Consider the following 20,775-nt stretch of genomic DNA (forward strand, 5'->3'; position numbering starts at 1 on the left):
TAGTTAGTATGACAACACCTATTTTTTTCCATGTCGTGTGTGTGTGTGTGTGTGTGTATATATATATATCTATATATATCTATATATATATATCTATATATCTTCCTACTGTATTTTCCACTGCATGCATCCGATGAAGTGCGTTTTAGCCCATGAAAGTTTATGCTCAAATAAACTTGTTAGTCTCTAAGGTGCCACAAGTACTCCTTGTTCTTTTTGCTGATAGAGACTAACATGGCTTCCACTCTAAAATGATTTCAGCGTAGCTTGGGGTGTCCACCTTCAATTTGTTTGAAAAACCATGATAAAACTATTTGTCTCTTTCCAGGTAGTTCTGAGAACAATCTGGTCTTATTTTTTGGAAAGGGAGGGGGGCGGACAACTAATATTATAATTAGTTTTTCCTGATCATTTATAGAGGAAGATACAGGTCTGAAAAAACTGAATAAATTTGTACTTTAAAGTACATAAATTTATTCTAAGATTTGTCAGAGACAAATAAGAAAAATGCTTTAACATGCTTCTAGATAAGCTTGTTTTTTCTCTTTTCTCTTCCCTTTATCTCAAAAATAGCAAATATTTTTGAAGAAGCATAAATAGTGGCACTTTGGATTCTCTGCTGCACAGTCAGTGTGTCTGAGGAGTTGGATGGGTGACTGTCTATTTGTCCTTCCCATTCTTTCATTTCCTCTTCTCTGATAAGCAGCGGTTTTCCCAGTGACTGGCCGAACAGTCGACAGACCTCTTGAGCTTTTCGACGTGTGTTCCCAACAGCAGCAAGACACACTTGACGCCTGGGAGGTAAAAAGCAAGGGAGCTTAGCTGATCCAACCATAGCACAGAAACTCCTGCCAAATCATTATTTTTTGTGACTACATAGATGCAAGGCACATCTATTTCCCCACTCATATGCTTGATAGTTAAACATAGGGAGCATGTGGCAGAGGAAGCTTGTAAGGGAAAATCCAGTGTGCTAACAAACTCATAGCTAGATATTTAGAATACATATTACTCACAACCACACCTCTGTGGCAATTTCAACATTTTTTTTTAAGCAGTGGATGACTGAACTTGTTTCTTGGATGTAGCCAAGCCCATCTGAAGAGTGTGAACTTCAGATGAGATGGAGAAGGGTTTTTTGGTGGTATCAATGGGAAAAGCAGGCTTTTGAATGCTCTTTTAGTTCATCTCATTGTGAATTGAAAAACTAGGGGAAGAGGAACAGATAAATGTAGTTAATCTCCCCAGGCGCCTTCCTTCATCAACCACTGAGTGCTTGGCTCATGTCCTTCATGGCAAATTAACTCTCCCTTTATGGCTGGGGTGCTGTAGGAGGATGTTTTGATGTTAGAAAGTTTTTCTTTCTCCTCAAAGTAATTGAAATGGAGTTTCTTTAGAAAGGTATATTTCAAAGTTTGTTGTCAGCAGCTAAGAGAAGGAAGGACAGCTGCAGCACTTGGGGAAGTGGATGGAGCCTGTTAAATGCTTGTACCTTCCCATACAAATCCCAAACTAAAATTAATTTGTTTTGATTTAACTCCATTGAAAAAACAGATATGCTGACTGAGCATGTTAAAAGCAGATTGTTTTTCCTATTGAAATCATGGAAAAGCTTGTTACCTCCTGCCTTTAGACAAAGACACTGCAGCCTCCATGAAAGATTAAGCTTTACCATTTGCGAGCTAAATGGAATTGGATTTATAAAAAATATGTAACCTTTTTTAAGTTTCTTAAATTTTCCTTTAAGTATAAGGCAGGAGTGGCAACAGGGAGACTATTATTGTTTCCCATTTTAAACAGTGTGGATTATGTATTACGTAAATGCTTCCTGAGGCTGTGCATTTCTGTGGAGAGGAGAGGGAGAACTTACCGAAGGGTGTCTACAGCCTCTGCTGTATGGTAGAAGTGAGGTGGACTGATGATAACAGAACTACCCAGTTTCTCAACGAGTAAGTTGCAAACGTTCTGCATTTTTCCAAAATCACTAAATGTAATGCAGACCTGTTAGTAAACATAAGTGGATTAGAAAAGTGACTTTCTTTTCAGTGACTTAATTACAAAGGTATATTGCAAACCTGATATGTAAGAACAACTGAGGGCATTAGCCCTATACCTCCACTACTACTTGTCTAGAAGATGCCTGCAGCCCTCCAGCAAATTGATCATTGTTTTGCAGCAGAATTACAATAATAGATTCAGAATATGTTCTTTGTGAGGAACTCTAGAATTTTTGGTATGTTAGCAATTTGGAGAAAGAAAACGTGCCCTTAAGATATCACGAGCCATGTGTCCCTAATTCTTACATTTTTAAAGCAGCTTATGCAAGGACAAATGCCAATTACTACTTCAAGAGTGATTATTCAGAAAACTAGGTAAATGGGGTGAAGAGGATATGCAGGAAGGAAAATTGCAGTGTAATTCTAGGCACTCTTACATGCACTTACAAGAAGACTAAACTTAGTGTTTAGTGACTAATCTTTTAGTAATGTTAAATTTCAAGAACATAAGAATGGCCATATTGGGTCAGACCAAGGGTCCATCCAGCCCAACATCCTGTCTGCTGATAATGGCCAACGCCAGGTACCCCAGAGGGAGTGAACCTAACAGGCAATTATCAAGTGACCTCTCTCCTGCCATCCAACTCCACCCTCTGACAAACAGAGGCTAGGGATACTATTCCTTACCCATCCTGGCTAATAGGCATTAATGGACTTAACCTCCATGAATTTATCTAGTTCTCTTTTAAACCCGGTTATAGTCCTAGCCTTCACAACCCCCTCAGGCAAGGAGTTCCACAGGTTGACTGTGCGCTGTGTGAAAAACTTCCTTTTATTTGTTTTAAACCTGTTGTCCATTAATTTCATTTGGTGGCCCCTAGTTTTTAATATGATGGGAATAAGTAAATAACTTTTCCTTCTTCACTTTCTCTACACCACTCATGATTTCATATACCTCTATCATATCCCCCCTTAGTCTCCTCTTTTCCGAGCTGAAAAGTCCTAGCCTCTTTAATCTCTCCTCATATGGGACCCGTTCCAAATCCCTAATCATTTTAGTTGCCCTTCTCTGAACCTTTTCTAATGACAGTATATCTTTTTTGAGATGAGGAGTCCACATCACATTTTTAAGGTTAAAATCCAAGAGAGATAACTTTTATTTAAGTCTGTGTTCCCCTGCTCCTCCCCTCCAAAAAATAGTTAAGGCTGAGAGTATATCTTAGTAATGTAAGGGTAAAAATAAAAATTACAGGAATGTTGTAATTATCCCAAAACCAAGCATTACAATTCTGGGAATTTGAGTTACATTTAAAAAGTCAAAACATGTTAAGGAGTGCACAGTTAAGACACCAAAACAACCTTAACTCTGCCCTGTACTGATGTCATGCAAAAACTATATAATTATGATTCAGGCATTTTAGTGTTTAGGATTCATGGTTAGATTTAACTGATTTTTAAAGACATGATATTTTTTTCATATTTCTTCCCCACTATGTCATCACTACAGGATAAAATATTTTGTCCTCAGGTAACTGATGTATACTCTTAACTCTGTTGTAACATAGCTTTTTGTCTGAGAATTTCGTTAGTCTTTTTAAAAACTATTAGTTTCATACAATCACTAAATAAGAAACACAAAGAGAATGCTACCATGCAATATGATATGATATGCACTATCAACCTTAAATAATTTCTTTATTCACTTAAGGGCAGATTTATTGGTACATCAAAACCATGCAGTTAAACAGGGGTTACAGCTACTTTACATTTGCATGACTCCGGGAAGCATCCAAAAGGCATACTGGTGAATGTGACTCTCAATTTGCAAATGATTCATTTGTTTAGAGGGCTGTTAGAGAGAGAACTCTACTTATGTAAATAGGGTGGGCCCAGGACCAGTGTGAGTTCTAATGTCTGTGTGCTTTGAGGGCTCCCCCTGTGCTCCTGCTATAGCATTAACTCAATGTACAGTGGAGCCAAGGAGCTATCACTGGTGCCCAAGCTAGTATGCTGTCATGACTCATTAAACACAGTAACAGCTGGGCCAAGTGACCTGCCAGTAAGAACTTACTGCATCTGTCCAGTCTTCCTCTTACCACTGAATCATTACAATTCATAGAATTGTTGCATCAAATGGAAAAAAAAATTAATCGATAATTTCCTTTCTGCTAGAAGCATCTCCCACAATTCTGCTACGCACAGGGCTGCTCTTCTCCTCTCCGCAGCTTTCAGTGGTGATTCAAAGCTGCAGTGCCTCTCATGCTGGCCATGCCCCCTTTCCCCACTTGCTGCCAGGTGAGTCATTACAAAGCTGTGTGAAAAACTTAAAGAAAAATATCTATAAGCATAACATCAATGACAAATGCATTAAGTGTACAGCAGGCCAACTCCCTTCATGGTAAATATGCAAATAAAAGGCTGATCCTTAGCAGACAGCCACCAAGGTGGGTAGAATTGTGGGAGGTGCTGCTAGTAGAAAGGAAATTATTGTAAGAAATTTTTGATTCTGCAGCCCAGTGTCGCCCGCAATTTTGTTACACGTGAGAAGTAGTGAGCAGTGTACAGGAGTGGGGAGAGACAAGAAAAGGTAAATAGAAAAATAGTTAAATAGATCTCCTCCCCCTTGAGGATTGACCAAAAGGCATTACTGGACCACTGCGTGGAGCACCTTTCTGCCAAAGAAGGCTTTTGCATAGGACTGAAAGTCCACTCTGTCATGTTTGACAATGCTATTAACCAACGACCATGTGGCTGCGCTGCATATATCTGTGATAGAGGCACATGCTCATTCGGCTCACAAGGTTGCCATGGATCTCGTGGAGTGTGCCTGGATAGCTTCTGAAAGAGAAGTGCCTGACACTTTTTGTAAGCTTCAACAATGCACAGTCTGATCCATCTAACCAGAGACAGCCTGGAGATTCTGAGCCTTTGATATTTCGGGTGAAAGAAGGCAAACAGGGCCTGACCTTGTGGATTCTGTGCACTTGATGTAGATTTTCAGTGCTTTTCTGACATCTAAATTGTGTCCCAGCTTCTTGGGTGGGTGCTGTGGCTTTGAGCAGAAGGAACGAAGGATAGTCTCCTGCAAGCTACGGAAAGCAGACTTCACACTGGGGAGAAACAACTGCAGTTCTTGGTACCCTCTTGTCTTCATGGAACACTCAGTAGGGTCCTTGCATAAATAGGACTGCCAGATCTGAAACTTGCCCAGGAGACATGATGGCAGCCAGAAAACAGATTTTGATGGAGAGACAAAATGCTGATATACAAGTCAGGGGCTTGAAAGGGTGAGTGGCTAGGGCCTTCAACACCAGTGGTGGGACCCATTTAGGGAAGACTGGTTTGACTGCTCTGACAAATCTGACTACTTGGGGATTACATGCCAAAGAACCTGAGGATCCTCTGAATAGAATGCTACCAGTGGCAGATACCTGGCATGCTATGGTGCTAGACTGAAGACCTTTATCCATACCTTATTTGAAAGAGTCCAGGATAGCTGGAATTCCAGATCTCTTGGATTAGCATTGCTCTCCTGGCATCAAATGCTGAACTTGGTCCAGATGGAGGAATAAGCTTTTATCATGGAGACTCTCCTGGACTCATGCAAACTCATCACTTTGGAAGATAGGCCTAGTGCTATTAACGTTTCCCTTTCAATAACTAGGCTCTCAGCTGAAGATGGTCTGGGTGGAGGCAAGGATGTCCAGTCTGGGTGGCAGCTGTAATGATGGTTGTAGTTTCAGCTCTAGTAGATCAGAGAACCAGGGCTTCTTTGGCCAATACAGAATTATCACTATCTCCTTTACTTGCTTCTGCTTTATCTTTTGAATTATTTTTCTTATGAGAGGGAAGGGCAGGAATGCATATCACAAGCTTTCTGGCCACTTGTGTGACAGGGCTTTGTTCCCAGGAACTTAGGATCTGATTCCCTGGTAAAGTATTTCAGCTGCTGGTCTTTTTGTAACTTGCAAACAGATCAACCAAGAGGAAACCAAGCATCTTTAAGATCAGAGTGAAGACTTCCTGGTTCAGGTACTATTCTGCTGACTGTGCAATGGCTGAGCCAATCTGCTTTCTGATTCAACTTCCCTTTTATATGTATCACCTGGGGAGGGAGATTCTTTTCTGCCCATTTTGTTATCTCCTATAGTATATTTGTAGTCTCTGATAGTAGAAAAGCCATTCTACACCCACTTGTGCAGGATAGAGATGAGATGAGAAAGTTACCTTATGCAGTAACATAGGTTCTTCGAGATGTTACCCTGTGGGTGCTCCACTTTAGGTGTTTGTGCGCCCCTGCACTCATAATTGGAGATTTATGGTAGCAGTTCCCGTTTGGGTTGCACATGTGCGACCTCCATCTCGCACCACTTCAGGTGGTTATCCGGCACTATATGACCCTCTGTTCCTTCTCTACTGCAGACCATTAGTGTGAAACTCCGAAGTAAAAGGGAGGAGGAAGGGTAGTGGAGCACCCACAGGGGGACACACATCTCGCCTGTTTAACAAAATGTTATGTATGTTTGTGGAGCATGTCATTTCAGATCCCGAGAGCCATGAAGTAACCAGGCTTTGAGTTGGAGTTTTTGAGGATCCAGATGGAGGACGCGTCCTGTGTCCTCAGACAGAAGCCGAGACAGAAGCGGGAGTGTGCGTGTTGGACACGCCGCCATCTGTAGAAGGTAAGGATACCATGTTTGTCGAGACCATATGGGGGCTATTAGGATCACTCTGATTCTGTCCTGTCTGATTTTGTGAAGCACTCAGACTAGGAGAGGGGTGGGAGGGAAGGCGTATAGGAGGGGAGCATTCCATCTGGTGAGGAAGGCATCACTGAGAGAGTATGGACTGAGTCCTGCTGGGGAGCAAAACTACAGCCATTTGGTGTTTTGTATGGTTGCAAAAAGATCTGTTGTTGGGAACTCTTAAGTCTGAAAAATGTTTAGGAGCACATGTATCCAGCTCCTACTCATGGTCTTGAGAAAAGTTCCTGCTCACGGTATCTGCTCTGGTATTCTGTCATTCAGGTAGGTACGATGCTGCAATATGGACATTGTGCTTGATGCACCATTGCCAGAGTCACATGGCTTCCATGAATAGGGAGTGTGATCATGCTCCCCCCCTTGTCTGTTTATGTAAAACATACAAGCCATATTGTCTGTAAGGATCTGTACGGTCTTGTCTTTGATGATCGGTAAGAAGTGGGAGTACGTGTTTCGGACAGCTCGTAATTCTAAAAGATGAGATTCCACTGTGGACCACCAGCCCTGGATAGAGTGTGGGTTTAGATGTGCCCCTCTTCCCCCCCCCCCCCCCAGGGGAGGCACCTTTGGGGAGGGGGAAAGCATTGGTGGAATCTGTTCGAAGGGCACGACCCCCCCCTTCAGACGTTGTATGTGTGTGTCCATAGAAGGGAGTCTTATTTTGTCCAGCATTGTGAGACGCCCATTTATATTGTGCCTGTGTGGGACATAGTTTGTCCGGAGCCAGGCTTGTAAACACTGCAAGTGTAACCTTGCGTTTCTGACGACGAAGGTCACGACAGTCACGTGACCTAGAAGTTGTAGGCAGGTTCTGGCAGACACTTGTGGACTGTTTCGCGTCATGGAGATCAGGTTGGGTAAAGTCAGAAATCATTTTCTTGGTAGGGAGACCATTACTTCAGGAGAATTGAGGTATGCCCCAATAAACTCCGGTTGTTGTGCTGGTGTCAGAGTGGATTTTTTTATGTTTAACTGAAAGTCTAGCCTCATAAATAGAGTTATCACCTGTTTGGTGAACTCTAACACTGTCTGCCATGTTGGTGCTTTCGGCAGACAGTCGTCCAAGTATGGAAATTTCAGGATTCCTTTTCTGCAGAGGTAGGCAGCTACAATGGCTAGGACCTTTGAAAATACCCGCGGGACAGTGGATAGGCTGAAGGGTAGAACTTTGTCTTGGAAATGATTTTGTCCTATTGCAAAGCAGAGAAACCTCTGATGTGATGGATGGATGGTTATATGAAAATACACATCCTAGAGGTTGAGGGCTGAGAACCAGTCTCTCCTTTCTAGTGCTGGAATTATGGTGCCTAGTGTGACCATTTTGAATCACTGTGTTTTCAAATTTATGATTCACTGTAGGTTGAGGATGGGACTCCACCCTCCTGTTTTTTCTGTGTGAGAAAGTAGTGTGAATAAAATCCCCTTCCTCTGTATTCCATTGGTACAGGTTCTACTGCTCCTAGATGTATGAGGTGGGTTATCTCTTCTCACAGTAGATGTTCATGAGAGGGGTCCCTGAAGAGGGACAGGGAGGTAGGGTGGGTAGGGGTTTTTGGAGGTAAAGCAGATGGAGTAAACAGTCTCAATAATTTCCAATATCTATCTGTCTGTTGTAATATTTTTCCAGATTGGTAGAATGGAAGCAGGCGATTTCCAAAGGTTTTGCAAGTTGTAGATGGCTCCAGTGTTGAAAGATACGGGGTTCTCAGGCCCTCAACCAAGGCTTCAAATCTGTTGTGTGGAGGTCAATGGCTAGGGCATAGTATTTGAGGGAGTAGATTGTTCTCTCCTCAATGTTTTCTGCTTCTGCCCCGATGCTCATAATATCTGTGGCATTGTGCATAGCGAGGGGGGTCGGGATCTTTGACAATTTCCCTGTTTTCTTTTGGACCTAGGTATGTAAATGCCAAGAGATCTCAGTGTTGCCCTCGAGTCCTTGAGAGTGTGTAGTGACTCGTTTGTTTTGGCCGCAAAGAGCTTAGATTCTTTGGTCTTCAACTGTCGACTGTATCGGCTTTGGGAATCCAGAGAGATGAAGCCAGGAAGCCCTTCTCATAACCACCGTGGTGGCTATGGACCTCGCTGCTGTATCAGCAGAATCCAGAGCATCCTGGAATGCTGTTCTGATTATGAGTTGACCTGCTGATAGAACTGATTTGAATTGCTCTTTTTTATCTTCCAGAATAAATTCAATAAATTCAGAGAATTTTGTATAATTATTGTAGTCATACTTTGCTAGTAATGCTTCATAGTTAGCTATTCTCAAGTATAAGGTCACTGAGGAGTATGCTTTGCGGCCGAAAAGGTCGAGCTGCTTCCAATCTTTGTCATAGGGCATGTTTCTGGGTATTCTTGTCTGCCCCATTCATTGACCACGTCAATCACTAATGAGTTCGGCATTGGATGCGAGAAGAGAAATTCAGTTCCCTTTGTGGGCACGTAGTAATTTTTATCAGACCACTTGCATGTGGGTGGGATCGTTGCTGGGGTTTGCCAGAATAACTACTGGTTCCATAATTGTGTCATTCATAAGAAAGTGATTTTGGAGGATGTCGATGTGTGCAATATGTCTATTAATTTATCTTGTGCCTCCTGGACTTCTTTAAGAGAGTTGTGAGCTCACTGGACATTTCCCTTATAGAGGTCTTGGAACTGTTTGAAATCATCTCCTGTGTTGGAAGGCGGGGGCATGATAGTGTCATCAGGTGAAGATGAAGAGAAGTGAGCTTCAGGTGGACTGTCCTTGTCAAAGAATTCCTCCTCCTCTTCCGCCCCCTGTTCTCTAGTTTCAGGTGGTCCCTGTGCTGTCGATAGAGGTGAATGATGTGTGCTTGCTCTGGGTGGGCTGGCAAGTCTGTGTTGTTCTTGTGATGAGTATGCTGTCCACAGGCTCCAAAATGGCTACTGTGGAGGAAAAGGCACAGGTGGCATCCAGGGATGCCCATACCTGGGGTGGTGCTTAGGGTCCACCAGGTAGCCCTTGTACAGATGAGCAGGTGTGATGGTCACACAGCATCAGATAAACACCTGAAGCAGCACAAGACAGGGACCATGCATATGCGATCCAACCAGGCACTGGTACCATCAATCTCCAATTACGAGCACAGGGGCACACAAACACCTGAAATGGAGCACCCACAGGGACATCACTCGAAGAAGAAGATTTTTGGAACCTGTCAAGTGATGGGTAGATCTTTGCCACTGAGGTGTCTATGTCCACTCCCAGGTGGGTTATCTTTGTTGATGGGAGAAACTTTTCTTGACATTTATCACAAAGCCATGGGCTTGCAAGAGGTCCAGAGTTTCCATTATGGCCTTTTGCGCTGCAGGCTAGGTTGAAGCTCTCCTTAGAATGTCATCCAGAAAGGGGTATAGGTAAGAGTCCCCTGCAACTTAAGCCTGGTTATGATCACTACCAACATCTTTGTAAAGACCTTGGGGGGGGGGGTTATAAAAGACAAAATGGGATGATCTGGTACTGATAATGCTCTGTGCCATAAGCAAATCTCAGAAGCCTGCAGTAGACCAGGTGGATGGGGATATGCAGATGTGTGTCTGGCAGGCTCACTGAGGTAAAGAGATCCCTTGATACAGGTATGAGACTGTAGAAACTAGGGTCTCCATTTGGCATTTTGTTTTCTTCATCCATTTGTTGAGTCTTGAGATAAAGAATGGTTCTGACTCTCCCTGTGGGCTTCTGAATGATGAAGAAGATGGAGTAGAAAGAAACCTCAGGAGTTTTCTTTTGGGGGAATTGCTTATTGCTCCGATATCTAGGAGACTTCATTCCAGCTCAATTCATGCTTGCGGGATTGGTGGAGGAGTGTGTATGTGTGTTTATGGACTGGATGGTGGGGTGGGGCCTGTAGCTCAAGGGATTATCTGTGATTTATTATCTATTACCCCCTTGTCTGTGGTGGATTATAAACCATTCTTCCAAAAATTGGGAAATTCTGCCTCCTAGATTCAGTTCCTGGACAGAGGCATATCCGCTCGTTGTCAGGATGGGCTTTTGAGGGCTGTGTGAACACCCCTGGGCTTTCCTCTTGAGCTCTGGCTCAATGGATTTTCTTTGGCATATCTGCTATCCTTCCTCAGGTACTTCTGCAATGAAGAGAGACAAAAGCAATGCTTCTGCTTGAAGGAGTTTTTGTACTCCCTCCTGAAAGCATTCAGGAGAGAAAGGAGGGACTGCACAGATTTAGCAGCATTTTCTGTCACAATTGTATCTCCCTTTTTTTTCAGAAGAGGAGACATCCTGTGAACTTGGAGCATAGACTTACTTAGAGTGAGTTTCTACCATCTTGCAACAGAGCCATCCATACATGATGCCTGCCCACTGAACTGGCGGATGTTATGACTAGCTGAAAATCTCATTGTGTCCATGAAGCATCAGCGACAAATGCTGTTGGTCAGGAAAACTTCCTTGAGAATGGATCTTAAGTTAGAGTGACCCCTATCCTTCAGGGCCCTACGGTCTTCCAGTTAGGTTAGTGAAGCTATCACAAAGCATGTTGCTGTGAGAGATGCTCTGAGAATGGCAAGGATTCCTCAAAATCCCTTCTGAGGGTATAAGAACATAAGAATGGGCTATGCATCAGACCACTGGTTAATCTAGCCCAGTTTTCTGTCTTCCAACAGTGGCCAGTGTCAGATGCTTCAAAGGGAATGAACAGAACAGGGCAATTATTGAGTGATCCATCCTCTGTCATCCAGTCACAGCTTCTGGCAAGCAGGGATTTAGGGACACCCATTGCATGGGGTTGCATCCCTGAGCACCTTGGCTAATAGCCATTAATAGATCTATCCTCCATTAATTTATCTAATTCTTTTTTGAATCCAGTTATACTTTTGGCATTCACAACATCCCTTGGCAATGAGTTCCACAGGTTGACTATGCATTGTGTGAAAAAGTACATCCCTATGTTTGTTTTAAACCTGCTGCCTATTAATTTAATTGGGAGACCCCTGGTTCTTGTGTTATGTGAAGAGGTATAATGCTTCCTTATTTACTTTCTCCACACCATTCATGATTTTATAGACCTCTATCATATCTCCCCCCACTTTTCTAAGCTGCACAGTCCCAGTCGTCTTAATCTTTCTTCACATGTAATCTGTTACATAGCCCTAATAATTTTTGTTGCCTGGCTCTATACTTTTTCCAATTCGCAAATATCTTTTTTGAGATAGAGCAACTAGAACTGCACACAATATTCAAATTGTGGGCATACCATGGGTTTATATTGTGGCATTATGATATTTTCTGTCTTATCGTTATCCCCTTCTTAATGGTTCCTAACATAGTTAGCTTGTTTAACTGTTGGTGCACATTGAGCACGTTTTCAGAAAACTATCTACAATAACTCAAAAGTCTTTGAGTGGTAACAGCTAATTTAGACACTGTCATTTTATATATATAGTTGGGATTATGTTTTCCAATGTGCATTACTTTGCATTTATCAACACTGAATTTCATTTGCCATTTTGTTGCCCACCCACCCAATTTTGTGAGATCGCTCTGTAACTCTTTGCAGTCAGCTTTGGACTTACTATCTTGAGTAACTTTGTATCGTCTTCAAACTTTGCCACTGCGCTGTTTATTCCTTTTTCCAGATCATTTATGAATATGCTAAACAGCACTAGCTCTAGTACAGATCCTGGGGGCCCCCGTTATTTACCTCTCTCCACCGTGAAAACTATTTATTCCTACCTTTTGTTTCCTGTCTTTTATCCAGTTACTGATCTATGAAAACACCTTCCCTCTTTTCCCATGACTGACTGCTTATTTTGCTTAAGAGCCTTTGGTGATGAAACTTATGAAAGACTTTCTGAAATTCCAAATACACTATATCCACTGGATCAACTTTGTCCACACGTTTGTTAACACTCCCTTCCCCCCCAAGAATTCTAATAAATTGGTGAGGCATGATTTCCCTTTACAAAAAGCCATGTTGACTCTTCCCCAAAATATTGTGTTCATCTGTGTGTCTGATAATTCTGTTCTTTACTATAGTTTCAACCAATTTGCCTGATATTGAAGGTAGGCTTACTGGCCTGCAATTGCCAGGATTGTCTCTGGAGCCTTTTTAAAAACTTGGAGTTACATTAGTTATCCTCCTATCATTTGGTACAGAAGATGATTTAAGCAATAGAACATGAGAATGGCCATAATGGGTCAGACCAAAGGTCCATCTAGCCAAGTATCCTGTCTTCAGACAGTGGCCAATGCCAGGTATCCCAGAGGGAATGAACAGAACAGGTGATCCATCCCCTGTCGCCCATTCCCAGCTTCTGGCAAACAGAGCTAGGGACACCATCCCTGTCCATCCTGGCTAATAGCCATTGATGGACCTATCCTCCATGAACTTATCAAGTTCTTTTTTAAACAGTTATAGTCTTGGTCTTTGATTTATATAGAAGCAATATGATATTTTCTGTCTTATTATCTATCCCTTTCTTAATGATTCCCAACATTCTGTTCACTTTTTTGACTGCCACTGCACACTGAGTGGATGTTTTCAGAGAACTACCTTCTTTCTTGAGTGGTAACAGCTAATTTAGACCCCATCATTTTATATGTTTAGTTGGAATTACATTTTCCAATGTGCATTACTTTGCATTTATCAATATTGAATAGGTTACATACCACATTAGAAGTTTTATAATTTCATATTTGAGTTCCATCTGGTCCTGGTGACTTATTACTGTTTAATTTATCAATTTGTTCCAAAACCTCCTCTATCAACACCTCAATCTGGGACAGTTCCTTAGATCTGTCACCTAAAAAGACTGGCTCAGGTGCGGGAATATCCTCACATCCTCTGCAGTGAAGATAGATGCAAAGAATTCATTTAGCTTCTCCGTATCAATCCTGTTTGGCTTCAGGACTTCTTTAGCACTTTGATCATCCAGAGGCCTCACTGATTGTATGAGCTAGTCTACACTGGCAAAGCTAAAGCGCTGCCGTGGCAGCACTTTAACGTGGCTTGTGTGGTCGCAGCAGAGTGCTGGGAGAGAGCTCTCCCAGTGCTCTAAAAAACCCACCTCTATGAGGGGTGTGGCTTCCAGTGCTGGTGCACTGTCTACACTGGCGCTTTACAGCACTGAAACTTGCTGCACTCAAGGGGATGTTTTTTCACACCTCTGAGCGAGAATATTCCTCCAGAGTGACATCTCCTTATGAGTTCCCTGACCTGGATTGGGAAGGTAGTAGTTATTTATGAGCCTGGCATCTCTCCCCAGGGAAACAAGGGCCCACTTCAGGACTTGTGTGGGGACCGGTATCTGAGTAGGGTTCATATCTTTGCAATCCTGTTTTACTCCAGGACTTACCTCCTGGGTAAGCTGGATGAAATCCTCTTCATCCTTAGAGCCTCTGTCTGTTCTGCCCTGTGTCTCCTGGTTGGGTTTCTCTGTGGTGGAGTCACTACTCTTTAGGTGTGTAGGGGACCCAATATTGCCCGTCCCATTCAGAGCTCTGTGTTCTAGCAGAGTTAAGTCCTCTGATTGGGAGCAGCCTGGGCATCTTTCATCTTTGGCTGAGCACCTGAGAAAGCTGCCGCCTTGCATACAGAGCACCTTCTTGATTGTGCCCACTACTTATGTGGCGGGTCTGCCATGCCTGCGAAGGGGTAATAGAGGCTGAGGGTGGCTATGTCCACCAGGCTGCTCAAATCCTGGACCAGAAGAAGGCTTGAAGCAAATCAAAATGCTCAAGCTGCCCAAAAAACAGCCTAAGCAGTAACTTTAAAGGATGTGAGTTAAGCAACCTGCTGCTGCGGAGGCAGGATAATTGGGGAGGAGGAGGGTTGGCCAGCACAAGCTGTGCTGCAGCTCTGAACCCGCCCAGGAAACAACAGCGAGGAGAGCAGTCCCATCCCTAGCAGAACTGCGGGAGATGGTGGGTTGCAGAAAATGGTAGAGAAAAACTGGCGATTGGTTGAGTTCTCTTTATCAATATGAGACTATTTAAGAATTAGTTCAGCTGTTGACCTAAGCCTTGCTGTAGTCTATATAAAAACAATTTGATACCTCATTAATAGCCTACCTTAATTTTTCAAATATAGCCCATTCACAAGACTTCAATTACTTCCAACTACATGGGAAGTTTAAAGCATCTGCCGTATTCAGTTAAGATAGTTCAGGACCAACGCAAAATACTGACATATTTCTTAAAGGACCCAGTTTAATTTAAACTCCTAAAAACAAATAAGTGTAATTCTCAACATTCTTTCTGTACGCGGTGCTATAAATTTGAGGTGGATATGCTATGTTCTTCATTCAAACCAAAGAAGCTCTCTCCCTCCTTTAAGTGCAAAATGGAACTGTACTTTAACTATGGAGTTGCAAGTAACTATCAGTGATGCGAACTTCCAGGCCCCCTCCACAAAACACGTTATCAAGCTATTGGATAGTGGTCTAATTAGCATGCTGCATTGCAAAGGTTCATAGACTGGAAAAAAAATGGTGCTTTTCCTTAGCTAGATTGACTCCCAGTACAGCACTTCCTGCTTGGTAAGGGCCTACTCATGCAAAGCCCTATTCACATGCATAGTCCCCTTGGTGTCAGTGGGATTACCCACATAAGAGAAAGTTATTCACCTTGTGCAGTAATGATGGTTCTTCAAGATGTGTGTCTCTCTATGTGCTCCACTGTAGGTGTGTCTGCACCCTGTGCCTCTGATCAGAGATCTTTAGTAGCAGTGTCCATTTGGTCCACACATGCGCTCTCCTCCCTCCTTTGTGCTCTGCTGTGAGGCCAATTAACAATGTGTGGGTGAACCATCGTCAGGTCCTTCTCTACTGCAGAGCCCCTATTGAGAATTCTGAAGTAGATGGAGGGTGGATTGGTTGTGGGGAACCATTGTTACTTCACAAGGAGAGTAATTACTTGAGTAGTGTCCCTATTGGTGCTCCACTGTAGGTGACTCCCAAGCAGTATCTCCAATGGAGGGTTGGGACTTTGGAGTCAAATCCATTATGCATTACAATACTGTAGAACTGAAGATGGCAACAGAAGCAGAGTCTCTAGTAATCGGATAATATTCTGCGAAAGTATGAGCAGACACCCAGGTGTCTGCCCTGCAGATTTCCAGAATAGTTATGTCTTTAATTCAGGCGACTGAGGTGGAAACCGACCTCATGGAATGTATAGATTCCAGGTGGAGGTACCAAATTACAAGCATGATAGCAGTAGCTAATACAGCTCGAGACCCATTTAGAGAGCTTCAGAGCTGATATCGCTGTGCCTTTTGATCTTTCTGCAATTGATAGGAAGAGTTTGGCAGATTTCCTAAAGGCCTTCATCCTATCCAAATAGAAGGCCAAGGCTCTCCTAACATCCAGCATATGTAGTATAGCTTCCCTGTTATCATGGGGTGAATGGGCTCCTCTCTACAGCAAAGAATGAAGAAAATCTTGCTCTGTCACCCCAGAACCTAGCTTACTTCTTGCAAAATTCTGTGGGGTGCCTTTTTAATTTTACTACTTCATACTGGCTCTTTTAGGAAAGTCTCAGTGCTGTACTGTATGTAACTGTTCCTTCCTAGTTTTGAGGAGAAAGACTAAACCTACAAACTCACTATGTCTGGGTGCATGGTTATTCCTCTTGCTACGATTAATACATACCTCTGCTTCCATTTGATAAGCATTTTCTACTCTACTAAAATCCTTTGTCACAGTCACATTTTCTTCCTGAAACAAAGTACAAGAGTATAATTTTTAACCAAAGCAACTAAGAATTTGTGTTCACATGCTACATGGTAGTTTAACTTTCCCTATTGGTGTGTTACTGGTAGCTCAGAAACACACGTGTGAAATTTGCTACACCACTCTCTTCAGTTAGAATACAGATGGCAGTTAAGGATTGCAAGTTTCTTTTGAAAAGTGATAAGTCTAGTGTTCTGGACAACAATTCTTCCTTTAATAAGAGTCTAATCCTTTAATAAGTGGCAGTTAGTCAAAGCTATGTATCACTGCATAACGCTCCATCTGACTTACAAAACAATGAGTTTAAAGTTTAAAGAGAACTAGTGTGTGAAAAGTGCTTCCCAAATCCGTATTCTAGATTTCAAAAGCAGCAGCTTGTAGTGAATAGGTGACTTAAATAATGATTGAGCAATGTTTTTTTTTCCTTTTTGGAGTAACCCCTTTAACTGTCTTTGCCATAACAGCAGCTGTATTATTCAAAGTGATGATCACACAAGGCACTAGGAATGCTTGCATGAGAAACACTATATAAATAAAATACAAAGAGATTCTAGTTACACTTGAACATTGCAGTGGTTTGCCGCTTGTGTCCTATCAAACCCTCTCCTTCACTCTACAGAGCCTCTAAATTGTTCAGCTTCACCACTTAAAAGGGAAAAAACTCAAGGTGCTTCAGAGAAAATGATTGTTAGAAAAGGGAAGGATGTTCTATCTTTTTTTAAAATGCATAATTTACAAAGATTTCCAGAGCGATTGCTTCAAAACCCACACACCCATTTTTCCTTTTGAGATCACAAATTTCCTTTCAGCATCTCTTCTTCCTCTTTCCCCGCCCCCACTTCATTCTGAATTGACACAATACAATCACTCCTTTATAAAATAACTGAATTGCAATAAAAAGTTTAATTTATAACAAATCAAGAATTGTAAAAGATTTAAATCTTTCTAAAACTCTAAAGTGTGGCTGGCTCAGGGATTTGGTAATCGAGATAAGCAGATTTTCCATTTAAACTGTACTGAATTCCTCCTTGAGTGGAAAAGAGCAGCATTCCCCTCCACTGTTTATCTCCTTCCCTTACTCATTCACAAAAGAAGCTTCTGTCAATGTATTCCTTGAGTCAGGAACACATAAGGTAGCATGCACCCATCTATGGCACTGTGTAATGACAAGCATTTCAAGTTACCAATTTGAGTCATCTCCATAAATTATTACCATCGTTCAATGGCTTAAAAGTAGACTTGGCAGAATTCAATTTTTTTTTATAATTGAGAATATCAAAATATTTATTTTTAAGCATTTTTATCAGTTTAAATTTTCAGTTACACAAAATTATGGGTGGGATTATCAATTATTTAATGACAGATGTTGAGATTCAACAAATTAAAGTTTTAGAACTGTTAAAACACAAATTGTGAAAATATACAAACTATCGTTAAATTAAACTCTAAGTTCTCAAGCAGCATTTTTCTTACCCTGCCTATTTGTAAGTTTTTATTATTATCAATTGAAATATTTTTTCATTGGTTTGTGTGTATATGGTGGAATTGATGTTTCATGATATTTTTCGATAACAAGCTAATGCTTCCTCGCCTTTCTATAAAATATGAGTTTGGAAATCTCAGTACAATTCCCAATAGACAAATCTCAAGTGCAGTTAATTTTTTGGCAGTCTCTTCAGTTAAGGCCAAGGGATGATTTGGCCACAGTGACCAAATCGCACTTCTCAGACAGAAGCATTCTTGCCAGAACAGGGCTGAGGTATATTAGCAGGGTGGCTGCCTGTGGGGAGGATAGAGAACTTGAGTCAATCCAACTCTAAAAATGTACTTAGCTTATAAATTAGCTTCAAGATTTTTTTTTTTTTTTTAAACAAATCCTACAATATTTTTTAATATCAGTAGGGAAATGTTGTCCATTTATTTGGAACCTTCATAGGAAACCCTTTTTCACTATTCTCCCAACCTCCCTCAAACATTACATAGAAATAACCATGATGACATGACTAATAACGAACAGCTGGCTTGGTAATCTGAATTATGGAGAAGAAAAATGTCCCCCAAGCCCATTCAAAATGTTTTAAGCCTATCCTCTCTCTACACAGATTGAAGTACAATTGCCTTATTTGATACTTTATATGTGTTGCATATGTACTTAAGGACACTGCCATCTTGTGGTTTTGGGTGCTATTACAACATAAATGGTGGTAAGACATTTTGTGTGCAGTATCTGTTTTGGTAATATTCCACAGGAAGTTAATTTTTATCCCATCACACTCCAGATTTGAAATTAACAGTTTTCAGCAATCATCAATTCCAGATGAAGATTAGTGGAAGAAATGTCTGCTCAATTATATTATTATTAACTTTTACAATAATATTCCAGTGGAGATTTTTTGCTCCTGTTTATGATGTTCTTTCTTGACAGAAAGGAAGGTGAGGGAAGGATGGATGTTAGTGGAATTCCTAATTAAAATTATGACTGACTAGATGAAAATGAAAAGTTTTTTGGTTTATTTTTAACTGTTTATGTCTGCTGTAAGTTTTTTTTTCTTCTTGAGGAGCTATCAGTTTAATCACACTAGCCACAGAAAAAATTAGTTTTAGCAATACTTTAAGATGAGCTTTACATTTGGTGTCAAGGTCTAAGAACTTGTGTAGCAGTCTGTTCCATTTTCTAAGTTTCAGTGGGCAAGAAATGGTTCACGGTAGGATAATTTAAACATTAAAAAGGTTGTAGAGCAGTTTTTAAACTAGGAGATGGGGGAAAGCCGACTGCTGCAGAGGAGCATGTGGCTCGGACAGAGATTTCTCTTAGGGGAGAGTCTAATGATAGAGAATCTCCAAGTTATAGTCAGGAGCAGAGGATGGAAGAGGATAAAGTAGGGGCCAGATCAGATGATAAACATTCACATAAAAAAGAATCTGATACATCAGAAAAGGGCAGACAAATAAACAGTGACAAGTTTTTAAAGTGCTTGTACACAAATGCTAGAAGTCTAAAAAATAAGATGGGTGAACTAGAGTGCCTTGTGATAACGGAGGATATTGATATAATAGGCATCACAGAAACCTGGTGGACTGAGAGCAATCAATGGGACACAATCATTCCGGGGTACAAAATATATCAGAAGGACAGAACAGGTCGTGCGGGGGGGGGGGAGGGGAAGAGTGGCACTATATGTGAAAGAAAATGTACAATCAAATGAAGTAAAAATCTTAAGCAAATCCGCATGTTCCATAGAATCTCTATGGATAGAAATTTCATGCTCTAATAAGAATATAACATTAGGGATCTATTATCGACCACCTGACCAGGATGGTGATAGTGATGATGAAATGCTAAGGGAAATTAGAGAGGCTATCAAAATTAAGAACTCAATAATAGTGGGGGATTTCAATTATCCCCATATTGACTGGGAACATTTCACTTCAGGACGAAATGCAGAGATAAAATTTCTCGATACTTTAAATGACTGCTTCATGGAGCAGCTGGTACGGGAACCCACAATGGGAGAGGCAACTCTAGATTTAGTTCTGAGTAGAGCGCAGGAGCTGGTCCAAGAGGTAACTATAGCAGGACCGCTTGGAAATAGTGACCATAATACAATAGCGTTCAACATCCCTGTGGTGGGAAGACCATCTCAACAGCCCAACACTGTGGCATTTAATTTCAAAAGGGGGAACTATGCAAAAATGAGGGGGTTAGTTAAACAGAAGTTAAAAGGTACAGTGACTAAAGTGAAATCCCTGCAAGCTGCATGGGCGCTTTTTAAAGACACCATAATAGAGGCCCAACTTCAATGTATACCCCAAATGAAGAAACACAGTAAAAGAACTAAAAAAGAGCCACCGTGGCTTAACAACCATGTAAAAGAAGCAGTGAGAGATAAAAAGACTTCCTTTAAAAAGTGGAAGTCAAATCCTAGTGAGTCAAATAGAAAGGAGCATAAACGCTGCCAAATTAAGTGCAAGAATGTAATAAGAAAAGCCAAAGTGGAGTTTGAAGAACGGCTAGCCAAAAACTCCAAAGGTGGTACTAAAATGTTTTTTAAGTACATCAGAAGCAGGAAGCCTGCTAAACAATAAGTGGGGCCCCTTGATGATCGAGATACAAAAGGAACGCTTAAAGACGATAAAGTCATTGCGGAGAGACTAAATGGATTCTTTGCTTCAGCCTTCACGGCTGAGGATGTTAGCAAGATTCCCAAACCTGAGCTGGCTTTTGTAGGTGACAAATCTGAGGAACTGTCACGGATTGAAGTGTCACGAGAGGAGGTTTTGAAATTAATTGATAAACTTAACATTAA

At 41.5% G+C, this 20,775-nt stretch overlaps 1 protein-coding gene across 2 annotated transcripts in view; it reads right to left on the reverse strand.

Moving 5' to 3' along the window:
• Window positions 1-116: 116 nt before the first annotated feature.
• Window positions 117-20,775, reverse strand: part of IRAK1BP1 (interleukin 1 receptor associated kinase 1 binding protein 1) — a 31,095-nt gene continuing 10,436 nt past the window's right edge. Inside the window, exons 2-4 of one of the 2 annotated variants that reach the window (XM_034766167.1) lie at window positions 16,388-16,453; window positions 1,871-2,001; window positions 119-794 (exon numbers count right to left, since the gene is read on the reverse strand). In XM_034766167.1, coding sequence (XP_034622058.1) covers window positions 524-794; window positions 1,871-2,001; window positions 16,388-16,453 — 468 coding nt within the window. In that variant the 3' untranslated portion in view covers window positions 119-523. Of the gene's footprint in view, window positions 795-1,870; window positions 2,002-16,387; window positions 16,454-20,775 lie in introns of both variants that reach the window. The other variant, XM_034766168.1, reaches the window with a different exon arrangement.

This window comes from Trachemys scripta, chromosome 3 (genome assembly GCF_013100865.1).
Source record: "Trachemys scripta elegans isolate TJP31775 chromosome 3, CAS_Tse_1.0, whole genome shotgun sequence".
Classification (NCBI taxonomy): domain Eukaryota; kingdom Metazoa; phylum Chordata; order Testudines; family Emydidae; genus Trachemys; species Trachemys scripta.